The sequence below is a fragment of the Hemibagrus wyckioides genome, linkage group LG07 (genome assembly GCF_019097595.1).
Source record: "Hemibagrus wyckioides isolate EC202008001 linkage group LG07, SWU_Hwy_1.0, whole genome shotgun sequence".
In the NCBI taxonomy this organism is placed as follows: domain Eukaryota; kingdom Metazoa; phylum Chordata; class Actinopteri; order Siluriformes; family Bagridae; genus Hemibagrus; species Hemibagrus wyckioides.
Window position 1 is genome coordinate 29,789,641 of NC_080716.1, and position 23,958 is coordinate 29,813,598.

The 23,958-nt window shown below is 40.0% G+C and overlaps 1 protein-coding gene across 1 annotated transcript; it reads left to right on the forward strand.

Moving 5' to 3' along the window:
* Positions 1 to 5,030: 5,030 nt before the first annotated feature.
* LOC131356300 (titin-like) lies at positions 5,031 to 23,544 on the forward strand. Its single transcript, XM_058395201.1, has 4 exons — positions 5,031 to 5,163; positions 10,945 to 11,226; positions 12,178 to 12,468; positions 23,258 to 23,544. Exons 1-4 carry the CDS (start codon positions 5,031 to 5,033, stop codon positions 23,542 to 23,544), a joined length of 993 nt encoding a protein of 330 aa, XP_058251184.1.
* The last annotated feature ends 414 nt before the right edge of the window (positions 23,545 to 23,958 follow it).

Consider the following 23,958-nt stretch of genomic DNA (forward strand, 5'->3'; position numbering starts at 1 on the left):
TTAGACCAGATGTCGAGTTTTCAAATTGTCAGTTTGGGTGAGGCTGTGTCCACTCTGGGCTTGGATTCCTTTCCTTGTCTGACAGGATCCTTGGTGGAGATCATCAAGAGCACCAATTTGAGAGCGTCCTGAGCAGCTGCATCACTGCCTGGTTTGGGAACTGCATCGTCTTGGATCGCAAGACCCTTCAGCAGATAGTGAGGACAGCTGAAAAGATAATAAGAGTTTCTCTTCCCTCTATCACAGACATTTACACTGCACGCTGCATCTGCAAAGCTAACAGCATTGTGGCTGACCCCACACACCCCTCACACACACTCTTACACACCCCACACACCCCTCACACACACTCTTACACACCCCACACACCCCTCACACACACTCTTACACACCCCACACACCCCTCACACACACTCTTACACACCCCACACACACACTCTTCACCCTCCTGCCATCTGGAAAGAGGTACCGGAGCATTCGGACCCTCACAACCAGACTGTGTAACAGTTTCTTTCCTCAAGCCATCAGGGTCCTCAACACCCAGGACTGAACTGTTCTACACTCTCACACACACACACACTCAGGACTGAACTGTTCTACACTCTCTCACACACACAAACCCAGGACTGAACTGTTCTACACTCTCACACACACAAACCCAGGACTGAACTGTTCTACACTCTCTCACACACACAAACCCAGGACTGAACTGTTCTACACTCTCTCACACACACACACACTTAGGACTGAACTGTTCTACACTCTCTCACACACACACACTCAGGACTGAACTGTTCTACACTCTCTCACACACACACACTCAGGACTGAACTGTTCTACACTCTCTCACACACACACACACTCAGGACTGAACTGTTCTACACTCTCTCACACACACACACACACACACACTCAGGACTGAACTGTTCTACACTCTCTCACACACACACACTTAGGACTGAACTGTTCTACACTCTCTCACACACACACTCAGGACTGAACTGTTCTACACTCTCTCACACACACACACTCAGGACTGAACTGTTCTACACTCTCTCACACACACACACTTAGGACTGAACTGTTCTACACTCTCTCACACACACACACTCAGGACTGAACTGTTCTACACTCTCTCACACACACACACTCAGGACTGAACTGTTCTACACTCTCTCTCACACACACACCCAGGACTGAACTGTTCTACACTCTCACACACACACACACACACTCAGGACTGAACTGTTCTACACTCTCTCACACACACACACTCAGGACTGAACTGTTCTATACTCTCTCTCTCACACACACACACACACACACACACTCAGGACTGAACTGTTCTACACTCTCACACACACACACACTTAGGACTGAACTGTTCTACACTCTCTCTCACACACACTCAGGACTGAACTGTTCTATACTCTCACACACACACACACACACACACACTCAGGACTGAACTGTTCTACACTCTCTCACACACACACACACACACACTCAGGACTCAACTGTTCTACACACACACACACTCAGGACTGAACTGTATACAACTCTCTGTCTCTCACACACATCACTCTCTTTCTTGACTGTGTGGATGCACACACACACACACACTCAGGACTGAACTGTTCTACACACTCTCTCTCACACACACACACACACACACTCAGGACTGAACTGTATACAACTCTCTGTCTCTCACACACATCACTCTCTTTCTTGACTGTGTGGATGCACACACACACACACACACACACTCAGGACTGAACTGTTCTACACTCTCACACACACAAACCCAGGACTGAACTGTTCTACACTCTCTCACACACACACACTTAGGACTGAACTGTTCTACACTCTCTCACACACACACACTCAGGACTGAACTGTTCTACACTCTCTCACACACACACACACTCAGGACTGAACTGTTCTACACTCTCTCTCACACACACACACTCAGGACTGAACTGTTCTACACTCTCTCACACACACACACTTAGGACTGAACTGTTCTACACTCTCTCACACACACACACACTCAGGACTGAACTGTTCTACACTCTCTCACACACACACACTTAGGACTGAACTGTTCTACACTCTCACACACACACACACACACTCAGGACTGAACTGTTCTACACTCTCTCACACACACACACTCAGGACTGAACTGTTCTATACTCTCTCTCACACACACACACACACACTCAGGACTGAACTGTTCTACACTCTCACACACACACACACTTAGGACTGAACTGTTCTACACTCTCTCTCACACACACACTTAGGACTGAACTGTTCTACACTCTCTCACACACACACACACTCAGGACTGAACTGTTCTACACTCTCTCACACACACACACTTAGGACTGAACTGTTCTACACTCTCACACACACACACACACACTCAGGACTGAACTGTTCTACACTCTCTCACACACACACACTCAGGACTGAACTGTTCTATACTCTCTCTCACACACACACACACACACTCAGGACTGAACTGTTCTACACTCTCACACACACACACACTTAGGACTGAACTGTTCTACACTCTCTCTCACACACACTCAGGACTGAACTGTTCTATACTCTCACACACACACACACTCAGGACTGAACTGTTCTACACTCTCTCACACACACACACACACACACACTCAGGACTCAACTGTTCTACACACACACACACTCAGGACTGAACTGTATACAACTCTCTGTCTCTCACACACATCACTCTCTTTCTTGACTGTGTGGATGCACACACACACACACACACACACTCAGGACTGAACTGTTCTACACTCTCACACACACAAACCCAGGACTGAACTGTTCTACACTCTCTCACACACACAAACCCAGGAATGAACTGTTCTACACTCTCTCACACACACACACTTAGGACTGAACTGTTCTACACTCTCTCACACACACACACTCAGGACTGAACTGTTCTACACTCTCTCACACACACACACTCAGGACTGAACTGTTCTACACTCTCTCTCACACACACACTTAGGACTGAACTGTTCTACACTCTCTCACACACACACACACTCAGGACTGAACTGTTCTACACTCTCTCACACACACACACTTAGGACTGAACTGTTCTACACTCTCACACACACACACACACACTCAGGACTGAACTGTTCTACACTCTCTCACACACACACACTCAGGACTGAACTGTTCTACACTCTCTCACACACACACACTCAGGACTGAACTGTTCTACACTCTCACACACACACACACTTAGGACTGAACTGTTCTACACTCTCTCTCACACACACTCAGGACTGAACTGTTCTATACTCTCACACACACACACACACACACTCAGGACTGAACTGTTCTACACTCTCTCACACACACACACTCAGGACTGAACTGTTCTATACTCTCTCTCACACACACACACACACACACACTCAGGACTGAACTGTTCTACACTCTCACACACACACACACTTAGAACTGAACTGTTCTACACTCTCTCTCACACACACTCAGGACTGAACTGTTCTATACTCTCACACACACACACACACACACACACTCAGGACTGAACTGTTCTACACTCTCTCACACACACACACACACAAACACTCAGGACTCAACTGTTCTACACACACACACACTCAGGACTGAACTGTATACAACTCTCTGTCTCTCACACACATCACTCTCTTTCTTGACTGTGTGGATGCACACACACACACACACACACTCAGGACTGAACTGTTCTACACTCTCTCTCACACACACACACACACACACATAATTTATATTGTTCATTACTTATTGCACTACCTCCACCTGTCATCTGCTGCTATAGTTGTATTTATGTTTATTTCTATTTGCTGTTGTATTTTTGCACAATATTTTTTTTTACATCATTTCATTTTATCTTATTTTATTTCACTTACATTCCATTACACATGTTCTTTTCTTTCTTTTCGGCGCTAAGTGTCCTGTGTTCTTTTGTGTTGTCTTTCTTGTATTTATTGTCTTTTGCACTGTCTTGTCTATGCTCTGTTTGCACCTAGCTGCACACTGTGCACTTTACGTGGCTAAGACAAACTTCTGTCCTAGCTCTGTGGTGTTTGTTGTTTTGTGTTTGAACTCTTTGTTGTTGTATGTTTATGTAGCACCAGGTCCTGGAGAAACGTTGTTTCATTTCACTATGTACTGCGTCAGCTATATGTGCTTGAAATGACAATAAAGCTTCTTGAATCTTGAATCTTGAGGAGTGATCTTCTGCTGTTGTGGTCTATCTGACTCAAAGTTCCATGTTTTGTACATTCTGAGATTCTGCTTAAAGAGTGGCTGTTTGAGATATGCTGCATGCAGGAGGCTGGGTGGAGTGCAAAAACAATGTTTTTTTATTCAGTGCACTTTTGGCCTAAGGGTAGTGGAGTGAACTTTCTGCCCTGCACCTGCTCCATGATACTCTCACTGAATCTCCAGGAGGCAGAGGAGCTCTTGCCCCTGCCTGTTTGTCTCTCTTCTGCTGCCCCGCCATGCAGCCTCACTAACTCTTTAATACCAAACTAATGCACAGCACATTTTCAAAAAAATAATCACAAATCCTGATTTACTAAACATGACTAGTTATTATCTCCATGTTAAAAATAAGGGCAATAATTGTGCAGAAACAAACACTTCTCATTAGTCCTGTCCACAGACAGAGCAGTGACACTCTTAGGGGCCTGAGAGCAGAGAGCAGTTTGAGGATGTGGTTTATTTTCTATTTTAATGCAGTGGTGCAAATTCAGCTGTGAAGAAGTGGAGGAGGTGTAAAGATGGACGTGTGAAAGCAATCAATAACTTTTAACTTTTTAACTGTTGATAATGTGGATAAATTTAATACCACTGACATAACTGACAATCCTTTAAAGTCATAACTTGTATATATAGGCATTGAGGATAAAATACACCATATGAATTATTATTCACCCATTCAGTTTACTGGTTCTTCCCTCTCGAGGACCATGTGGAGGATCATGTGGAAATCCAGTGGAGGCTTGTGGTGCCTCTCGGACGGCAAAAAGGATGTAGGGAAGGAGGAGGTCCCAGGTCCTCCGTTCCTCATCTACCACCCGCTTGTGTCTGTTTTTGTGTCTGGTTGAAACTCTCCATCAAGCTGTCCATCTGGTGGTTGTAGACAGACATGGTCAGATGTTCAACCTGCAACAACTGACACAGATCCACCATTAGTCTAGAGACAAAAGACATACCTTGGTCCTTGAGGATGTCCTTGGGGATGCACACTTAAATAAAGAGGATGAACAGTTCCCTGTCAATGTTGCGTGAGGTTGCTTTCTGATGTGAGACCTCAGTTTGCGTCTGTGATAGCTTCTGACTGTGGAGGTGTGACTATATTTTCTATATTTAGTGCGAAGTTAGAATGAGATCAAGAGTGTGACCTCCATTATAAGTGGGTCTAATTACATTATGATTAACATCTACTGAATCTAAGATGGACACACCTGCTATTTTCAGAGGACCTTCTAACTTATCAAAATAAATATTAAAGTCTTCCACAATTAATGTTTTTCAAAGGAACAACTAGATGTGAAATGAAATCTGCAAATTCAGGGAGGAATTCAGAATATGGCCCTGGAGGTCTGTTAATAACAATTAGTGGAATCAACTCCTAGAATCTGTAGACTTATTGTCCATACGAGTCATAATGAATTAGAATGAATTTAGAATTGGGGAATGCTGGTGCAGCAGGTTGTATGAAAAAATGTCAAAAGAATTTGGGTGCTCAGGTTTACTCAGGACCACTAGTGATGTTCCTCACATGAGAAGAACCTAAAAACATTGGAGTTGTGCTGTGATTTACTCATATAATCATTAATCCATCTTCAGGAAACACTTCATGTTAGTTAGGGTGAATGAAGCTGGAGCCTATCCTGGGGACACCCAGATGCAGATCCAATTTAATTCAATTCAATTCAATGTATTTGTATAGCACCTTTTACAATGGACATTGTCTCAAAGCAGCTTTACAAAAGAAGAGAAACAGAGGAAGGAGAGAAAACATACATACATACATACATACATACATACATACATACATACATACATACATACATAAATAAATAAAATAAAATTATTAAACTATTTTATCCCTATTTTTTATCCCTAATGAGCAAGCCTGTGGGGATGGTGGCAAGGAAAAACTCCCTGAGATGATATGAGGAAGAAACCTTGAGAGTAACCAGGCTCAGAAGGGAACCCATCCTCATTTGGGTGACACTGGACAGGAAATAATGTAACTGTAACTCATTAATGTCCTTTCTACAACAGCAATCTACGGCCCATGAGGAACTATTAGGTCACTGTATTTTCATTATGAGTTCATTATAGACACTAATTCTTTGCTGTCACAAGCTGAGTGATGTGTTCATATATTCTGGTTCTAGTTAGCACTCTAGCGGCTGTGTTCTGGACTAACTGGAACTTGTTTATTCTCCTGCTGGAACATCCAGACAGTAAGGCATTACAATAATCCAACCTAGAGGTAACAAAAGCATGAACTAGTTTTCTGCATCATGAAGTGACATCATATTTCTTATCTTAGAAATATTTCTATAATTATAAATATTATTTTAATTATTTTTATTATTATTATTATTTTAAAAATAAAATAAATTGTTTTTTGTGGAAACAAACAATTATCATTAGTCAAGCTTTATGTAGTAAGACTCAGGGTGGTGGCATGTGTGTTTACAACCACACAGAATGGTGCAAGAGTTGTGACTGTTAGATGCAGGCCATTTTATATACAATGGGAATTTACCACTGTTTTCACTGTCAAAGTGTACATTCCCATAAGTGCCAAAGATAAGGAGGCACTGTGTGAAATATATGGGGCTGTGAGCTGCAGAGTGCTGACCCTGATGGACTGTTTATTATCGCCAGAGACTTCATATATTTCTCTTCTAATGAATGAGTATCATAAACCTAACCTAAACCTAACCATAAACTGAAGCCTAACCCCACACTGTCTATCTCTGTATGGAGGGGAACCACTGGTCAATTTCTCCCACTACGGAGTCTTTTGGTGATCCAGATCTCACCTGTAAGTGAGAAAGGAAAAGGGGTCTGATATTATAAGCTAGAAGGTCAGTGATGAGTTGGGTCACTGTCCTCATTCACTGTTTTACCCAGGTGTATATTTGGTGCTGATATCCAGGTAGAAATGTCATCTGTCATTAGCTCCAACCTCACTTTCAAGTAAAGTTTCTAAGATGAATTAGGTGAATTAGGATTCCTTCAGTCCATTCTTCCCTCAGTGTCCATAACTCAAAGTTCTGTTGTCCACAGTTTACTCTTCATGTTGTCTGGTGTCCAACATACCTCCAGACCATCCCTAAAACAAGATTCTTAACCTAAAACAACCTATAAATTGGTCCTCTGTCCTAATGGACTCTTTTAATTCTCTCTCTTTGTGATGTTACTGACTTTAGTTATTATAATGGACTTTCCATAACCAGCCGCAAAATATCACCTACAGTACAAAAACTGCAATAAGCCAATGGATTAAAATGACATTTTCACTAAACCTTTAAAACATAACTACATACACTATATTGCCAAAAGTATTCGCTCACCCATCCAAATAATCAGAATCAGGTGTTCCAATCACTTCCATGGCCACAGGTGTATAAAATCAAGCACCTAGGCATGCAGACTGTTTTTACAAACATTTGTGAAAGAATTGGTCGCTCTCAGGAGCTCAGTGAATTCCAGCGTGGAACTGTGATAGGATGCCACCTGTGCAACAAATCCAGTCGTGAAATTTCCTCGCTCCTAAATATTCCACAGTCAACTGTCAGCTGTATTATAAGAACGTGGAAGTGTTTGGGAACGACAGCAACTCAGCCACGAAGTGGTAGGCCACGTAAACCGACGGAGCGGGGTCAGCGGATGCTGAGGCGCATAGTGCGAAGAGGTCGCCAACTTTCTGCAGAGTCAATCACTACAGACCTCCAAACTTCATGTGGCCTTCAGATTAGCTCAAGAACAATGCTCAGAGAGCTTCATGGAATGGGTTTCCATGGCCGAGCAGCTGCATCCAAGCCATACATCACCAAGTGCAATGCAAAGCGTCGGATGCAGTGGTGTAAAGCACGCCGCCACTGGACTCTAGAGCAGTGGAGACACGTTCTCTGGAGTGACGAATCGCGCTTCTCCATCTGGCAATCTGATGGACGAGTCTGGGTTTGGCGGTTGCCAGGAGAACGGTACTTGTCTGACTGCATTGTGCCAAGTGTAAAGTTTGGTGGAGGGGGGATTATGGTGTGGGGTTGTTTTTCAGGAGCTGGGCTTGGCCCCTTAGTTCCAGTGAAAGGAACTCTGAATGCTTCAGCATACCACGACATTTTGGGCAATTCCATGCTCCCAACTTTGTGGGAACAGTTTGGAGCTGGCCCCTTCCTCTTCCAACATGACTGTCTCACCAGTGCACAAAGCAAGGTCCATAAAGACATGGATGACAGAGTCTGGTGTGGATGAACTTGACTGGCCTGCACAGAGTCCTGACCTCAACCCCATAGAACACCTTTGGGATGAATTAGAGTGGAGACTGAGAGCCAGGCCTTCTCGTCCATCAGTGTGTGACCTCACAAATGCACTTCTGGAAGAATGGTCAAAAATTCCCATAAACACACTCCTAAACCTTGTGGACAGCCTTCCCAGAAGAGTTGAAGCTGTTATAGCTGCAAAGGGTGGACCGACGTCATATTGAACCCTATGGATTAGGAATGGGATGTCACTTAAGTTCATATGTGAGTCAAGGCAGGTGAGCGAATACTTTTGGCAATATAGTGTATATTACTAATCCTCTGTATGACCCAGTGGTCAATAATTTTGTAGCAGCAATTTTATGATTCATCATTAATCAGCATCAAACACTCTAACACACTTTTTCATATATCTGAACAAGCAGACTAATATTCCAAAATACAACAAAGCAAAACAAAGAAAATGGAAAATGATGATAATTAACTAATTAATTATTTGGGCTGATTGTCTGAAGTTTCGTATTAAAAATGAAATTTAAGTGCACATGAATTAAGACTTATAATTTAAAAAAAAAATACTAAAAAATTATTTGGCAATTATGCAAATTTAGTTAACACGTAAAAAAATTAATGAATAGAATTTTAATTGGCCCTAAAATAATAAAATAATGCTGGTTTTATTTGTAATGATCAAGTGAATCTTAATCCACTGACTACAAGATGCATTACATTTAAGAAAGGCACCTGAGCTAGCCTCTATTTGTCTCCACATTCACACACATCTTCTAAAAAGAAAAAGAACAGCACCGTCTGCTGGGTCTCCTGTAGCATCACAGATCAGGAAATACAGAAGTCGATACACACACACACACACACACACACACACACACACAAACACACATACACACACACACACATCCACACACACACACACACACACACACACACTCTCATATACAAGCCAGAAACACTCTGGCCATTCTACTCAGACCTCTCTCAGCAGGGCATTTATCTGTTCTGCATTAGTTCATTAATTTTCTGTAATTAATGAACTAATGCATAACTATTATTTTTAACTTATTTTAAAATAATCACTAATCATTTTATTATTTACTAATTATCAATAATTATTATTTTCATATTAAATATAAGTGCAATAATTGTTTCTGGGAGCCGTTCTCTGGTGCAAATTCAGCTGTGAAGAAGCGAGGTGTGAAGATGGTGTGAAGAACTTCTATCTTTACTGGTCACTTTATTAGGAACACTTTACTGGAACACTATACTCTTACTATTACTGGGCATATTATACTATGACTATACTGTTATTGTACATTCTACCACATCCCAAAGGTTGTGATCAGATTCAGATCTGGTGACTGTGGAGGCCACTGAAATACACTGAACTCATTGTTTTAATCATGGTATGAGTTTGCAAGGACTTTGTGCTTTGTTATATGGTGCAGTATAACGCTGGAGTTAGCTGTAAATTTTGTTCATAAATGGATCAAACTTCAAACAATGTCTGACTGGTATTAAGGGATGAAAAGTGTATCAAGAAAACATTCCTAGACCGCCACGAGCAGCCTGAACTGTTCACATGCAGGTTGGTGTCATGGATTCATGCTGTAGACACTAAATCCTGATCATCTACATCATGGTACAGAAATCATGATTCATCAGACCAGGCATTCTGTTTCTAATCTTCAATTCTACAATTTCCATCAGCCACTTAGACAAGCTCATACTGAACCATTACTATCACAGTGCAGGTGTAAGATGAATAGATTAGCCTGTAATTAACTGAGCGCTTAAGTACAGAAATGATGATATTAGTTAGAATTGCAGAATTTTCTCCTTCATGGTCCTGACTTTAGGTGGACAGGAGATAAACAGTAAAGTGGAACCACTAAATGAGAAAATGGACCAGAATCTCTTACTCCAGCAAGAGAGTACAGACCTTTAATAACATCCAACTTATTAACATATTTATGTCATGTTCTGTTTCTGTTTCCTTTTTAGTGCTGATTTCACTTATACCAGTGGCCCAGGCTCAAGGTGATTTATATATAGTTTATCCTTTATATTGTCTGGAGATTTGCAGTTAAGTTTGTAAATGCAGTTTATAAATGCAGTAAATTGTTTTATTGTCAAAAGATTTTATGCTGCTTAAATGTTAAATATAAAACAGCCCAAGTAGTACTAAATAAAATGCTCCATGATGCCCCTGATTTCTTAATATTAAGCAGGTTACACATATCAGTATCAACAAGTAACAAAAACATGTACTCATACTCACTCTAAACATGATATTAGTAGTGTAGACTTGGGAATGACTTTATGTAAGGTTTATTAATAACAGAATGTTTTATAGGGAGTCCTAAAGCTGTGGTGTCCATAAAGCCTGATACACATGTGTTCATTGGAGAGATTGTTACTGTCAGATGTGACATACAGGGAGGAGGAGACACTCAGGGGACTTACAGCTGGAAGCTAATTAATAGTGAAAATGGAAGAGAGAGATTCTCCACAGACAACACAAAGCAGGTCGTCAAAATCCAGTCTGTTAAAGACAGTGGTACCTACACCTGCAGTATAAAGGGGAGAGACTCTCAGAGCTCAGAGATCAGTGATGCTGTTACACTGACTGTATCAGGTGAGTGTGTGTGTTTTTATTTCTTATTTAATATGTTAACATTATTTATTAGGATTCAGATTTTCCTAGAAGACATTGAAATTATAAGGTTTAATCTGAAAATTCAGTACTTTTGAGAGTTTTTGATGATCAGCATCATCCACATCAGTCTCTGTCTCATCACCTGAGGTAGAAATCCCTCACAGCATTTAAATACACGCCTCATTATCTTCTCTTCACTTGACTGATGTCTGTTTACACAAACACTGCTGTGGAAATGATCCCTGATTCACTTCTGTTCTGTTGGCTATATTTCTATTAATGTATTTGAATTAAGTCATTTAAATATTTAATAACTTGTAAAATTTTATAAAATGTATAAGCACTCCCCTGTTTTAATGATGATGTGATGCACAGGAGCATCCAGTTGTAGAAATTTCTAATGAATTTTTCTAGTCTGCTTCATATACATTCATTAACTAGCATAATAATAGAATTACTTACATTTTTTTAAAAAAAGCCAAAAGTCAGATAGAATAAACTTTCAAATATCTGAACTGTCATGTGAAGTGATCCTCTAAACGGAGATGAATAACAAACTCTCAACTGTGTGTCTCTTCTGTGTCTTTAAGGAGAATGAAAAAGTCCTCTGTCATGGTTTTACTATATGAATAATATTTTTGATCATTTTAATCATTTTTAGGGAATTGCAGATATGTTCAGATGGTGGTGAGAATACATGAAATAAAATCTAAAAAACACAAAACACTTCAATTCAATCATGAACTTGTTCCATAGAAAATATACTGAATACCAGCCGTGTAAGAAAACATACAACTGTAACATCTGGTATCAAATGTTAAATATAAATGTTTGTTGTAGACACAAAGCATCTGTTAGACACAGTGAATCTACTGCTTATGTTGTAAAGTGAAAAGCAGCTCTGACTCCTTCATCATTTCATACCAACAGCAAAACCCAAAGCGACTGTGAGAGTGAATCCTCAGAGCTCCGTCTACACTGGAGACACCGTCACTCTGAGCTGTGAGCTGCAGCAGGGGACTGGATGGGTGTTTGACTGGTACAAAAAAAATCAGAAACAGAATCTGAACAGTGAACAAGCAAAGACACTTAATGTGACAGTCGATAATGCAGGAGAAACAGAGTACCAGTGTCGGGCATCTAGGCTGAACTTCGACGAGTACGGTGACACTCGCTACTACTACACAGACCTCAGTGATCCGGTCAAGATTACTGTGAGCGGTATGTCATGATTTTTTCCTCTTTTTGGCACGGAAGGGGTAAGAAAAAATATTGCTTAATTATTGCACTTCCTTTTTTTTCCAGAATGTTCAAGATTATCTTGAAATACATGTTCAAAAGTATTTAAACGTATTTCCATCGGCCAGCACAGCGCCGCTTTAAGTCAAACACACCTATACACACACTCACACACCACGTGACTAACATACACACCTATACACACACTCACACACCACGTGACTAACATACACACCTATACACACACTCACACACCACGTGACTAACATACACACCTATACACACACTCACACACCACGTGACTAACATACACACCTATACACACACTCACACACCACGTGACTAACATACACACCTGTACACACACTCACACACTACGTGACTAACATACACACCTATATACACTCACACACCACGTGACTAACATACACACCTATACACACAATCACACACCACGTGACTAACATACACACCTATACACACACTCACACACTACGTGACTAACATACACACCTATATACACTCACACACCACGTGACTAACATACACACCTATACACACACTCACACACCACGTTACTAACATACACACCTATATACACACTCACACACCACGTGACTAACATACACACCTATACACACACTCACACACCACGTGACTAACATACACACCTATACACACACTCACACACCACGTGACTAACATACACACCTATATACACACTCACACACCACGTGACTAACACACACCTATACACACACTCACACACCACGTGACTAACATACACACCTATACACACACTCACACACCACGTTACTAACATACACACCTATATACACACTCACACACCACGTTACTAACATACACACCTATATACACACTCACACACCACGTGACTAACACACACCTATACACACACTCACACACCACGTTACTAACATACACACCTATACACACACTCACACACCACGTGACTAACACACACCTATACACACACTCACACACCACGTGACTAACACACACCTATACACACACTCACACACCACGTGACTAACATACACACCTATACACACAATCACACACCACGTGACTAACATACACACCTATACACACACTCACACACCATGTGACTAACAAACACACCTATACACACACTCACACACCACGTGACTAACATACACACCTATACACACACTCACACACCATGTCACTAACATACACACCTATACACACACTCACACACCACGTGACTAACATACACACCTATACACACTCACACACCACGTGACTAACATACACACCTATACACACTCACACACCACGTGACTAACATACACACCTATACACACACTCACACACCACGTTACTAACATACACAACTATATACACACTCACACACCATGTGACTAACATACACACCTATACACACACTCACACACCACGTGACTAACATACACACCTATACACACTCACACACCACGTGACTAACATACACCCCTATACACACTCACACACCATGTGACTAACATACACACCTATACACACTCACACACCATGTGACTAACATACACACCTATACACACACACTCACACACCACGTGACTAACATACACACCTATACACACACTCACACACCACGTGACTAACATACACACCTATACACACACTCACACACCACGTGACTAACATACACACCTATATACACACTCACACACCACGTTACTAACATACACACCTATACACACACACACACTCACACACCACGTGACTAACATACACACCTATACACACTCACACACCATGTGACTAACATACACACCTATACACACTCACACACCACGTGACTAACATACACACCTATACACACACTCACACACCCTGTGACTAACATACACACCTATACACACTCACACACCCTGTGACTAACATACACACCTATACACACTCACACACCCTGTGACTAACATACACACCTATACACACTCACACACCCTGTGACTAACATACACACCTATACACACACTCACACACCATGTGACTAACATACACACCTATACACACTCACACACCATGTGACTAACATACACACCTATACACACACTCACACACCATGTGACTAACATACACACCTATACACACTCACACACCATGTGACTAACATACACACCTATACACACTCACACACCATGTGACTAACATACACACCTATACACACTCACACACCATGTGACTAACATACACACCTATACACACACTCACACACCATGTGACTAACATACACACCTATACACACTCACACACCATGTGACTAACACACACACCTATACACACACTCACACACCATGTGACTAACATACACACCTATACACACTCACACACCATGTGACTAACATACACACCTATACACACACTCACACACCATGTGACTAACATACACACCTATACACACTCACACACCATGTGACTAACATACACACCTATACACACTCACACACCATGTGACTAACATACACACCTATACACACTCACACACCATGTGACTAACATACACACCTATACACACACTCACACACCATGTGACTAACATACACACCTATACACACTCACACACCATGTGACTAACACACACACCTATACACACACTCACACACCATGTAACTAACATACACACCTATACACACTCACACACCACGTGACTAACACACACCTATACACACACTCACACACCACGTGACTAACATACACACCTATACACACACTCACACACCACGTGACTAACATACATACCTATACACACACTCACACACCACGTGACTAACATACACACCTATACACACACTCACACACCACGTGACTAACATACATACCTATACACACACTCACACACCATGTGACTAAAACACGTTACAGCCCTTGAGCACAACAGCAACAAAACAAAATCTGTCAGAAAACACAACAATCTTATTATTCAGATAAAATTCTAACTTTTAATTTTTAATGTTAACACAGTTTATAAAAGTCGGCTAATAAATGTATGTTGTGTTAAAAAGGAGGTCCACTGTCTCTGATTCTGAAAACCCCTGACATATAGGACCCTTTAGAATATTATTCCATACCCAATATGTAGAAAAGCCTTAAATTAAATCATCCTAAAGATAGATCTAAATAAAATCTAAACTGTTAAAGCACTAAGACATTACAGTCTGAACATCATGACTTTCTATTATTCAACTAATGCAGTATTTAAGTTAAAATACAGACATGACTTAGGGGAACAATGGACCAGAACAGACTCCATCATTCAGCTGTTCTTTCTATTAATAAAGGTATTCTCAGCACTAGAAATACTAGTATGATAACTGACCGTTTTACTCAAGTCCAGTCTCGGAGATACTCTCTGATGATTCCACCCTCAAAGAACTAGGATAGAAAAGTCACCAAGAACATGAAGTAGACAAGATACAAGCAGCAGGAGAGATGAGGGAATGAGAGATGAGAAAACAATAAGAGAAGAGAAGAGAAGAGAAGAGAAGAGAAGAGAAGAGAAGAGAAGAGAAGAGAAGAGAAGAGAAGAGAAGAGAAGAGAAGAGAAGAGAAGAGAAGAGAAGAGAAGAGAAGAGAAGAGAAGAGAAGAGAAGAGAAGAGAAGAGAAGAGAAGAGAAGAGAAGAGAGGCTGTAAAAAATAAATAAACAAAGAAAGAATAATCCATACAGTAGTGCAGCATAAATGAGGAATGAAATGAGGTGCAGTATAATATAGATTATTGTAAAATAATAATAATAATAAAGGATCTGCATGACACTGCTCCACACACAAGCTGTAACAGAGATAATATTGCATGGTATACCTGTGAGAGAGAAAATGTAATGAATTTAATGAACTCCATTTTTAGTAGAAAGACTCTGAAATGATGGGAGGAGTCAGAAAAAAGACTGAATGAAATTTTCTAAAGTTGCATACTGTTTGTGTTCATTATTAAACAATATTACATAAAAATACTCTTAAAAAACGTGTTATTCTTGCTTAGCCCCTCTCCCTAATTAGCCCCTGATGTTTCAGGCTCCGCCCCTGATGTTTTCAAATCCTAGAAACGCCTCTGAGCCCAGCTGTAGCAGTCCAATCAGTAGTCCAACACCTTATCCACTAATGACCACATCCCACATGAAGTGACCACATTAAGAATCATACTTACAAAATGTAAAATAATATGAATAAATAAATAAATAAATAAATAATGTAAAGTTTTAATGGCAAAATTAATTAATTAATGACAAAAACAAAAAGAACACATAGGTAATACCTGGTTAATCTCCTCCACCAGGTTACAAAGAATCAAGGGATTCCTCTTCTGCATTAATTTCAAAGATGAAAAGTATTTACATAATTCCTTTGAAAAACATAGAAGTTTATTTCATTTTCAGAAATCTGTTCTGCACAACACACCGTACAACCTCTTTCTGCATTAATGTCTCCCTCGTTTTGTTAAACTGTATTTGTATATATGTGTATTTGTTTGTTTCTATGTGTTATTGTTCTAGTCCCCGTACACCACGTTTTTCTTTTTACACTGTGTTACGTGTTTCAACTACGGCACACACACACACACACACACACACACACACACACACACACACACACACACACACACACACACACACATCAACCAATGTTTTTAAGCCCTTGTTTTCCTTATTCGCTACATTCCTCCTGCTTCTCTCCTTCTTTCCCACTATTCCCTTGGCTTCAGTACATGTATAAAACTCATAAATTTGTGTACAGTTTATGGAGAATCGCAGAATTTTTCAGCAGTCTGAGTAGAAATGTTAAAGCCCCCCTAAAAATGGCCTAGCGATGCCCATGCATCTGTAATCATCTGTTCTGAAAGCATCATCTGTGAGTGTTTGGAACCTCATGCTATATGTTGTGGTATAATTTCAGTAGCCATGTCTCTGGAAAATGGTAAATCAGGCATCAATGTCCAAATCGGTATTCGACCAGACTTTAGGAGCGAATTAAGGTCGAAAACCGAGGTACCACTGTATTATCATTAATGCATCAATTAATAACACAGTGCTTACATTTGTTAACATATATGGCCCAAACAATGAACATCCATCTGTTATTCATAACCTATTTTCTCTATTATGTGACTCAACAAACATCATCAATGCTCGTGACTTCAACACTGTTATAAACCCCAAAATCAACCGCTCAAGTTCCTCTGATAACACAAGAAATTGGCACTCTTCTGAAATAATAAAACAATATATGTATCACCATGGACTCAATGACAGTTGGAGAATAAATAACCCCACGTCTAGAGAATACACTTACTGTTCCCCACTCCATCAGACTTTTTCCCAAATTGATCTTTTCCTCATTAGCAACTCATTCACCCAACATGTAACTGAAACCATAATTCATCATTAATCATAATCAGTGACCATGCCCCTATATCCCTCACACTAAACATCCACACTCATATTAAACCCTGCACAATAAATAAACTTTTATAAAATGCAATTTGAGAGTATTATACACAGAAAAACCCAAATGATCATTCAACAACTTAAATATGAACAGTTCCAGTATAGCAACAGAACAGGTAAATACACTATATTGCCAAAAGTATTCGCTCACCCATCCAAATAATCAGAATCAGGTGTTCCAATCACTTCCATGGCCACAGGTGTATAAAATCAAGCACCTAGGCATGCAGACTGTTTTTACAAACATTTGTGAAAGAATGGGTCGCTCTCAGGAGCTCAGTGAATTCCAGCGTGGAACTGTGATAGGATGCCACCTGTGCAACAAATCCAGTCGTGAAATTTCCTCGCTCCTAAATATTCCACAGTCAACTGTCAGCTGTATTATAAGAACGTGGAAGTGTTTGGGAACAACAGCAACTCAGCCACGAAGTGGTAGGCCACGTAAACTGACAGAGCGGGGTCAGCGGATGCTGAGGCGCATAGTGCGAAGAGGTCGCCAACTTTCTGCAGAGTCAATCGCTACAGACCTCCAAACTTCATGTGGCCTTCAGATTAGCTCAAGAACAGTGCGCAGAGAGCTTCATGGAATGGGTTTCCATGTCCGAGCAGCTGCATCCAAGCCATACATCACCAAGTCCAATACAAAGCGTCGGATGCAGTGGTGTAAAGCACGCCGCCACTGGACTCTAGAGCAGTGGAGACGCGTTCTCTGGAGTGACGAATCGCGCTTCTCCATCTGGCAATCTGATGGACGAGTCTGGGTTTGGCGGTTGCCAGGAGAACGGTACTTGTCTGACTGCATTGTGCCAAGTGTAAAGTTTGGTGGAGGGGGGATTATGGTGTGGGGTTGTTTTTCAGGAGCTGGGCTTGGCCCCTTAGTTCCAGTGAAAGGAACTCTGAATGCTTCAGCATACCAAGACATTTTGGACAATTCCATGCTCCCAACTTTGTGGGAACAGTTTGGAGCTGGCCCCTTCCTCTTCCAACATGACTGTCTCACCAGTGCACAAAGCAAGGTCCATAAAGACATGGATGACAGAGTCTGGTGTGGAGGAACTTGACTGGCCTGCACAGAGTCCTGACCTCAACCCGATAGAACACCTTTGGGATGAATTAGAGCGGAGACTGAGAGCCAGGCCTTCTCGTCCAACATCAGTGTGTGACCTCACAAATGCGCTTCTGGAAGAATGGTCAAAAATTCCCATAAACACACTCCTAAACCTTGTGGACAGCCTTCCCAGAAGAATTGAAGCTGTTATAGCTGCAAAGGGTGGACCAACGTCATATTGAACCCTATGGATTAAGAATGGGATGTCACTTAAGTTCATATGCGAGTCAAGGCAGGTGAGCGAATACTTTTGGCAATATAGTGTATATAGCAAATCAACTACAACATAAAAAATAAAGCAATTATTCCATCCATAATAAACTCTACATGTGAAATGTTCCACAATTCACAGGATATTAATGCTGTATTTCAAAACTTCTACAGTGACCTATACTCCTCTGATCACAGTGTTATTCAGTCAGATATAGACCTCTTTCTAAACAACCTTAAACTGCCAACACTATCCCAAGAACATGAACTCAATAAAGCACTAAATAAAATGCCCAATAACAAATCACCTGGACCCGGTGGTTAATCCACCCAGACCAAACAGGATTCATCAAAAACAGGAACCCTCAGACAATGTCTGCAGACTAGGGGCAAGCATCGGGTGGGGCAAGCACACGTGCAAACACAACATAAAGAAAAACACATGGAACATAAAGAAACCCTGTCAGACCGCCCTCTGGTGTTCAGGCAGGGAACTGTCCCGCAGTCCATGACATGCACTTCACCAAGGGTCACAATAATCACAAATGGGGTCACCTCACAGAGTTTCACACTTCATCGGGGAACCAGACAAGGATGCCCATTCTCCCCATCCTTATTTGTCATCTTTATAGAACCACTAGCAGCAGCCATACAGCAAAACATCAAAATTAAAGGAATTCAGGATACAAATTAACAACATAAAATAAATCTTCATGCATACTTTTACAGGACCCCTACAATTCACTAAAGGAAACATTTAACATTATTAACTCATTTTCCAAAATATCAAACTACACTATAAACTGGATTAAATCAACTACACTCCCACTATCTGAGCAGGTTTGGGATTCTGCAGCTCAGGAATCCCCCCTCCCATTTCATATAGGCAACATTAAAATATTTAGGTATTAATATTTCCCAAAGGCTGTCAGAGCTTTTTAATCTCAACTACACTCCTCTGTTAAAGACAGAAGAGGATCTCAGACGTTGGACCAACCTTCCACTTTCACTCATTGGATGAGTCGCCACAGTTAAAATGAAGATTTCAGCACAAATAAACTACCTGTTTTCAATGATTCCCACAACTCCCACGAAAAATTGGTTTAAACCACCTGACTCACTAACATCTCTTTTTTACTGGAAAAACAAGAAACCTAAAATTTCTCCATCTACATTACAACAGAAAAAATCACAAGGTGGCCTTGAAGCACCAAATTTTCAACACTACTTTCTAGCAACACAACTACAATACTTAGTCAGATGGATTCAAAAGGATAATTTCAACAACTCATGGATAGACCTAGAACAAAATCAATGTAAATGTATTTCAGTCGCTGATCTCACTTTCATGCTGTAATAAATAAAAACAATTAACTATTTCATGAATATTTCATCAACTCTGACAGCATGGTGGAAAGCTCACAAGATTACCAAATTAACAGTAACACTATGTAGATACACCCCTATCTGGCACAATCCTGACTTTCAACTACACAATACCCCAGTTCACTTTCCAACATGGCACCATAAAGGAATCACCCACCTTCACCACCTATCTGAGAATAACCAATTTCTATCATTTAAGACACTAATGGAGAAGTATGGAGTTGGGGGAGAACAGTTCCTCCAATACCAACAACTCAAATCCATAATTAAATAGAAAATTAATATAACTAATATCCCACTACAGCCTTCCAAATTAACTGATGAGATTATGAACATCACAAGCTCATAGAAACTACTATCTAAACTCTATAAAATAACATCCAATAAAGGCACTATGACAACAATCCCAATGGCAAAATGGGAAAAAGATCTTACTTTCTCCCCCAACTCCGACTTTTGGACAGAAATCTCTAACAATATATTCTCTATGATCAGCAACACAAATTAACAACTCATACAATACAAGACTATCCACAGAATCAATGTCACCCAAAGTAAAATGTTTAAAATGGGTTTAACCGACACAGACACCTGTTCACAGTGCACCTCAGGTACCATAGACAATTACTTCCACTCCACTTGGGCATGTAAACCAGTTCACTCCCACTGGGTAGAGGTAACAGAGAAACTCTCCACCATCCTGAGCTGCACAATCCCCACATCCCCATCTCTCTGTTTGCTCGGAAACATCTCAGAAGGTGACTATCTCCCAGTTAAATACAGAAACCCACTAAAGAAAATCGTTCTTCTTAACTGGAAAACTAAAAACTTATTACATATCAGTCACTAGATTAATCTTCTTACAGAACACATAACTATAGAAAAATAACTGCTACATACCATACAAAAGCCACATACATCCCCACACACATCCCTGCAAATTCCTAAAAACAAACTAATATATTTATTTATTAATTTATTTATTTATTTGTACTTATCTACCATTAGTATCACCTGTCACTATCATCTAAACAAAAGGGTTTTTTGTTTGTTTGTTTATTTAATTTATTATTGGAACAGGAGGGGTTTCAGTGTTGGCCACAACTGCATTTCTCGACAGTGTTGCCAAATAAACAAGCTCCCTCCTTAGGGTTGGGGAGTGGTTTAGGAGGGTAACAAGTGATGGGCCAGCCCTCACCTGTAGGGGTTGAGAGCGACTCAGAGTGGGAGAATGTTGGTCAGGCTCAACCAAAGAAATGAAAAAAGGTAACCTATACCTAGCTGGACCACCCTGGAGCCCCCTTGAATAAACACCAAGAAAAAAAAAAAAATTATAAGGTGAGGGCAGCCTAAATTTGAGTTATATATTTACGTCCTTTATTTATTTATTTATTTATTTATTTATTTATTTATTTATTTATTTATTTATTTATTTATTTATTTATTTATTTAAATTTATTTTTTCCCCCTTCTTCCTGTATTCTTTTGTCCCTCTTGCTCTCCTTCCTTTTATTATTATTATTATTATTATTATTATTATTATTATTATTATTATTATTATTATTATTATTATTGTTTTTTTCTCTTTCTGTGTCCTCCCTCTTTGCTACCTCCTTTCTCTTTTCCAGAAACAACCCCTCCACTCATTACCACGGTGTGCTTATGCAAACAAACACACACACTGTACACTGGTAACTCAAGTCCTGTCTTCTCATCATTTGTTCTTCTATTTGTTGTTTTGTTTGTCTGCAATGTACTGTATTTTGTTGTGAAATTAAAAAAATCTAAAGAAATCTAAGAAAAAAAAACAAAAAACAACCCAAAAAAATTTTAAAGGAAGAATAATTACACTGATTGCTATGTCATCTTTTACAATAATGCCAACAATCACTTTTTTTTTTGCAAAAGCATAGAGATTTCTAACTTTAGGAAATAACCAGTAATGTGAATCTTTTCAAAGTGTACAGGCAAATCTATATCAGAATAAATGTTTCAAAAAGGATATATACATAGGCCTAATTATGGTATTGTGAAAATTTGAGCTAGTGAGATCATGTTCATTCACCAGAAGCTCTAGAATATGAGGAGGAACATTACTATGATGTAAATTGTATGGCATTTGAACTAGATTGTGGGATTGTTTTCATAACACTGTCTTACAGTGCCCATTATTTAAATTGTGAACAAAAAGATTTATAAGATATTTCCAGTTTTATCTAAAAGGTGCATTTACTTTGGTAAAATAAATATTTGCTCTTATATAACACATATCTACAATTCCATAATTGGGTGTTATGGGGACAGAAAATACTGATATTATCCATGTGTGTTTATTCTTCCACATCCCTGATCTAGTGTTTGTTTTTGCTTTGTTTTTGTGTCACATTTTTTATAGTTTATTTTTCTCTGTGAATAAATGAACTGAAAAAAAAAAAAAAACATGAAATTGTACAAAACCTGCCCTATGCTGTAATCATAATTATAATTTTTCATTTCAGCTGGAATTTTCTTGGAAATTTAATTAAAAAATAAATATTTTATTTTCTGTCCAAATAAATTTTCATTTCATACCAACAGCAAAACCCAAACTGACTGTGAGAGTGAATCCTCAGAGCTCCGTCTACACTGGAGACACCGTCACTCTGAGCTGTGAGCTGCAGCAGGAGACTGGATGGGGGTTTCACTGGTACAGAAATAATCAGTTACAGAATCTGAACAGAGAACAAGAGAACACACTTAAAGTGACAGTCGATAATGCAGGAGAAACAGAGTACCGGTGTCGGGCAAACAGGATAAACAACAACTACTACTACTTCACAGAGTTCAGTGATCCTGTCAAGATTACAGTGAAAGGTATGTCATGATTTTCCTCTACTTTGATTACATTGTAATCATAATTTTAATTTTTTATTTCAGCTGGAAACTCCTGGAAATTTGTACAAATTATTTTGATAGATGTTTATTTTCTGTACAAATAATTTTTCATTTGGGATCAACAGCAAAACCCAAACTGACTGTGGGAGTGAATCCTCAGAGCTCCGTCTACACTGGAGACACCGTCACTCTGAGCTGTGAGCTGCAGCAGGAGACTGGATGGGAGTTTCACTGGTACAGAAATAATCAGCTGTTACAGAATCTGAACAGTGAACAAGAGAACACACTTAAAGTGACAGTGGATAATGCAGGAGAAACAGAGTACCGGTGTCGGGCAAACAGGAGAAACAACAACTACTACTACTTCACAGAGTTCAGTGATCCTGTCAAGATTACAGTGAGAG

Bases quoted from the DNA above. Each gene is read 5' to 3' on its own strand.
- LOC131356300 (XM_058395201.1), top strand. From the start codon at position 5,031: ATGTGGAGGATCATGTGGAAATCCAGTGGAGGCTTGTGGTGCCTCTCG. The intron at 11,227-12,177 runs GTGAGTGTGTGT...TCATACCAACAG, and splicing joins TGTTACACTGACTGTATCAG to CAAAACCCAAAGCGACTGTG. The intron at 12,469-23,257 runs GTATGTCATGAT...TCATACCAACAG, and splicing joins GGTCAAGATTACTGTGAGCG to CAAAACCCAAACTGACTGTG.